The sequence below is a fragment of the Neophocaena asiaeorientalis genome, unplaced genomic scaffold (assembly GCF_003031525.2).
Source record: "Neophocaena asiaeorientalis asiaeorientalis breed wild unplaced genomic scaffold, Neophocaena_asiaeorientalis_V1.1 scaffold577, whole genome shotgun sequence".
Classification (NCBI taxonomy): Eukaryota; Metazoa; Chordata; class Mammalia; order Artiodactyla; family Phocoenidae; genus Neophocaena; species Neophocaena asiaeorientalis.
Window position 1 is genome coordinate 150384 of NW_020174647.1, and position 4023 is coordinate 154406.

General features: G+C 46.5%; 1 protein-coding gene across 1 annotated transcript in view; it reads left to right on the forward strand.

The window, feature by feature from the left end:
• Positions 1-224: 224 nt before the first annotated feature.
• LOC112408886 (acidic repeat-containing protein-like) overlaps positions 225-4023 on the forward strand; it is a 10887-nt gene continuing 7088 nt past the window's right edge. The window contains exons 1-3 of the mRNA XM_024758733.1: positions 225-237; positions 2282-2644; positions 3795-3870. Of these exons, the coding sequence (XP_024614501.1) occupies positions 225-237; positions 2282-2644; positions 3795-3870 (452 nt within the window). The remainder of the gene's footprint in view (positions 238-2281; positions 2645-3794; positions 3871-4023) is intronic.

The window sequence follows — 4023 nt, forward strand, 5'->3', positions numbered from 1 at the left end:
CACCTACTTAAAGTACTGGCACCCTTAAAAATACTGGCTACTTCTTTGATAACTACCTCAGATGTACCATTGATATCAGAGAAGGGAAAGGAGAGGTGGCTTGGAACCCGCATTTCCTACTGTTTCACCACCTGTCCCCTCTCATTTCCTTTTTCCCTCCTCTCTAGCTCTGAGTGGATTGCCTGAGCAGGACAGAGGTCCAGGTGCAGAGTAGGGGGTGTAACATGACAAGCTCCTGTAATGCAGAGGGAGTGCCGAGGGAGGTAGCTTTAGAGTAGGGGCCTGAGTGACAAAGCCAGAGGCCAGTTTATCACCATAGGCCACCAGTTGCTAACTCCTTGAATCAGAAGATCCATCGTCTTTTGAGGATGAACTTTCAACTAAGGCTGCTCTGACCGGTAGCATCCATCCCAGTAGTGGGATGAAGAATGCTTCAACAGGACTGTCTTTGTATGTTTCTTTACTGTTCTCCACATGCCATTTCTTTTGTTATGGTAATGAATTTAGGCAGTTTTACAGGAAAAAAGGCCCAAGGAGCTTAAACACATACTTCCAACCTCACTTGAAACCTTTGTCAATGTACAGAGTCATTTTTTACAGATTGTAAACAGTGTGTCCCTACTTTTTATTTATTTATATTTTATTGAAGTAGAGTTGATTTACAATGTTGTGTTAGTTTCAGAACAGAAGTTTGTTTTCCAGGTCTGTGAGTCTGTTTCTGTTTGGTAAATGAGTTCATTTGTGTCCCTACTGCTTAGAATTTCAGCTGCAGGTGGGAAAACTTTAACTCTTCTAGGAAGGATGACTTTTTACCATAGGAACACCCACTGCTTTCTCTTTCCTTATTGCATATCTGAAATTTTTTGATAATTAATTTACATCATAGATGAGACTCAAAATATATTATCCCAAATCTGCAATTTTAGGATACAGAGTTTTTTGCACCATAAAGATACTTTCACAACTTGCTCATGCTGTGGTTTATATTTTTTACATCCAGAATCATAGAAACCTAGAAGTTGAACCCTGAGCAGACTGCAGAGAGCTTGAGTCTTAGGCACGTTGCCCCTGGTATCCAGATGAAGGGATGGATCCTCAGTGAGGGCAGGGACAGTCTCAGTGTTCCCAAGGCCTTTCAGTGCTGGCATCAGAACTTAACTCCTTACTCTCACATCAGTGGTTTTGAGAGCTTCGGACTTACGGAGTAGTTAAAAAAAGAAATTTTGGTGACTAACATAGAGTTGCCAATTTTTAATTTGTCTAATGATGGAAATAAACTCCAACTACCATCTATCACCATAATTTCATAAGGTAAAGAGCACCAAAAGTTTAGTCAGGACATAATCTCAAAATAAAGGACAGTCCTTTAAATTATAGAAAGCTAGCTTGATAGGGGAAAAAGAAAAACAAACCCACTTTATTATTCTAATTTCTCTTATTTTGCTCTGGCCCAGTGAAAATATACAAGTTTCGGACCTGTGGGAACCCCTGAGCACCTACAGAGAAATGTGATTTGAAAATTGCCTCTGGGTTTGGATTGCTATTTTATCTGTCACTGTTCTCAGTAAAATAAAAAAGTAATAGAGGTAAAATCGTCTAAATAACTGATTCTTACCAAGGATTCATTATATCACAGTTCCTGACTTGTTTAATTTTTTTTTTTTAATTAATTAATTTATTTTTGGCTGCACTTGGTCTTCGTTGCTGTGTGCGGGCTTTCTCTAGTTGGCGGCAAGTGGGGGCTACTCTTCACTGTGGCGTGTGGGCTTCTCAGTGTGGTGGCTTCTCTTGTTGTGGAGCACGGGCTCTAGGCGCTCAGGCTTCAGTAGTTGTGGCACGTGGGCTCAGTAGTTGTGGCTCGCAGGCTCTAGAGCGCAGGCTCAGTAGTTGTGGCGCACAGGCTTAGTTGCTCCGCGGCATGTGGGATCTTCCCGGGCCAGGGCTCGAACCTGTGTCCCCTGCATTGGCAGGCAGATTCTTTTTTTTTTTCTCCTGTACGCGGGCCTCTCACCACTGTGGCCTCTCCCATTGCGGAGCACAGGCTCTGGACGCGCAGGCCCGGTGGCCGTGGCTCACAGGCCCAGCCGCTCTGCGGCATGTGGGATCCTCCCGGACCGGAGCACGAACCCGTGTCCCCTGCACCGGCAGGCGGACTCTCAACTGCTGTGCCACCAGGGAAGCCCCTGACTTGTTTAATTTGTGCTCAATAATCTGAACTTGAGTTGGGGGTGTGGGGGTGGAGGGAGTATGTTTATACATCATTCTGTCTCTTGAATTTCAGATGAGATTCTGGAAGTGTCTGATACCGATGAGCAGCCACTCCAGGAGTCTCCAATACTTATCACTGATGATGATGATGATGATGGTTTGGAGGGCCCTGTGATAATAGATGATTCGTGTGATGAGGACCAAACTCCCTCAAATGAGATAAAGAAGAATGAGTTTGCTATCTCCCTACACAAACCATCTTATGATGTTGGTAAGCAGGATCCTGGGGAAAATGTCCGCCAGCCACCAAGTGATGAGCCTAAGGCTGAGGTAGAGATTTCAGTTGGAAGGTTGTCAAGTGATGAAGAGCCTGTACGTTCGGTGGCAAAACCAAGGAAAAGGAAAAATAAAACCAGACACATACCTGTGACACCTGGTAAGCCAATCAAACCAAGTATGCCTGTCCCACTAAGGCTAGCGCCACAAGTGGGTGCCCTTTCCCCCGTATATGTCTGTCTTGTCGAGTCTGCTTGTCCTGTCTACTAACCCTCCGCTATGTTTCAGCAGCTTTCTAGTGGCCGAGGGAGGCAGCCATCCCAGTGAGAAGGCTCTTTCTGGGGAAGGGCGAGGAACACCTGTGTCGTCCTCATGCTCCAGTGTCTTAGTATCTGCCGTTCCATCCATTGGCAGTGCTTTATCCCTGCAATTTTTTGTTCTGAGGATATCCCATTTTTCTTAGGATCCAGCCCAATTGCCACTTGCTGTAGAAAGCCGTAAGTCCGAGGTGCTCCTCCCTCCCAGGTTCCCAGAGTTCCTAGGCCCTGTCACTAGTAAAGCACTTACACAACTGTGTTAAGTACGTTTCTGAATCTGTCCTCCCAGTAGATAGTGAGCCTTTTCTTTTTTTGGCCACGTCACATGGCATGCGGAATCTTAGTTCCCTGACCAAGGATCGAACCCGTGCCCCCTGCAGTGGAAGCACAGAGTCTTAACCACTGGACCGCCAGGGAAGTCCTGATGGTGAGCCTCTTGACGGGAGGGCTCTCACTCATCCTTTAGTCTCTCCTGGAGTCTAGCCTGGTACTTGGCACGTACTAGACGTTTAATAAGTTTTTTAGATAAATGAACGAAGGGCACTAACTCCTGATACGTGAATTTCTGGCTAGAGCAACCGGCAGTATGGGTGCTAGACAAAAGGGGAAAGATTTGGCTTGCACGTTGGATGAAGGTGCCACCTAGGATGGGGGCCATTTTCCTCAGAGCGAGTGCGTGAGTTATGCCACACCATTCCTGGTACTGCACGTGCCTCGGTCGCCCCCACAGTCTAACCTCCAAAGGCATATTCATGTAGCCTCATAATAGTCCTCAGCGCCTAGGACAGAATCCTATCCCGCTTACTCTGCTTACTCGCGTAGGTGAAATCTTTCATGCAGACTAACGGAGGAGGGTGCCCGCTTCCGAGAGAAGCGTTGAGTGTATATGTGCTGCTCTGGGCTTGGCTGTGAGGGCTCCTTCTGAGATTACCTTTCTGTGAGTTGCTGGTTGGTACCAGTTTTCAGGGTACAAACAAACTACTCTCTTTTCAGTTGTTAAAAGAGCAAAGAAGTATGGGACTTCAAAGAACAAACCCGGAGCAGCAAAATTTGAAAAATGCGAGTCTGGGTATGTATGTACTGCTCACGGTCAACGGCACAGGAGTTGACTGCATAGTTGTCACGTGCAAAGTTGTCCACTGGGCACGTGTGGGGGTTTTCAAGGGGGTGAAGAAGTCTGCTGGGGCGGGGGGCACAAGTTTTACCTCCCTGAATGGGGAGG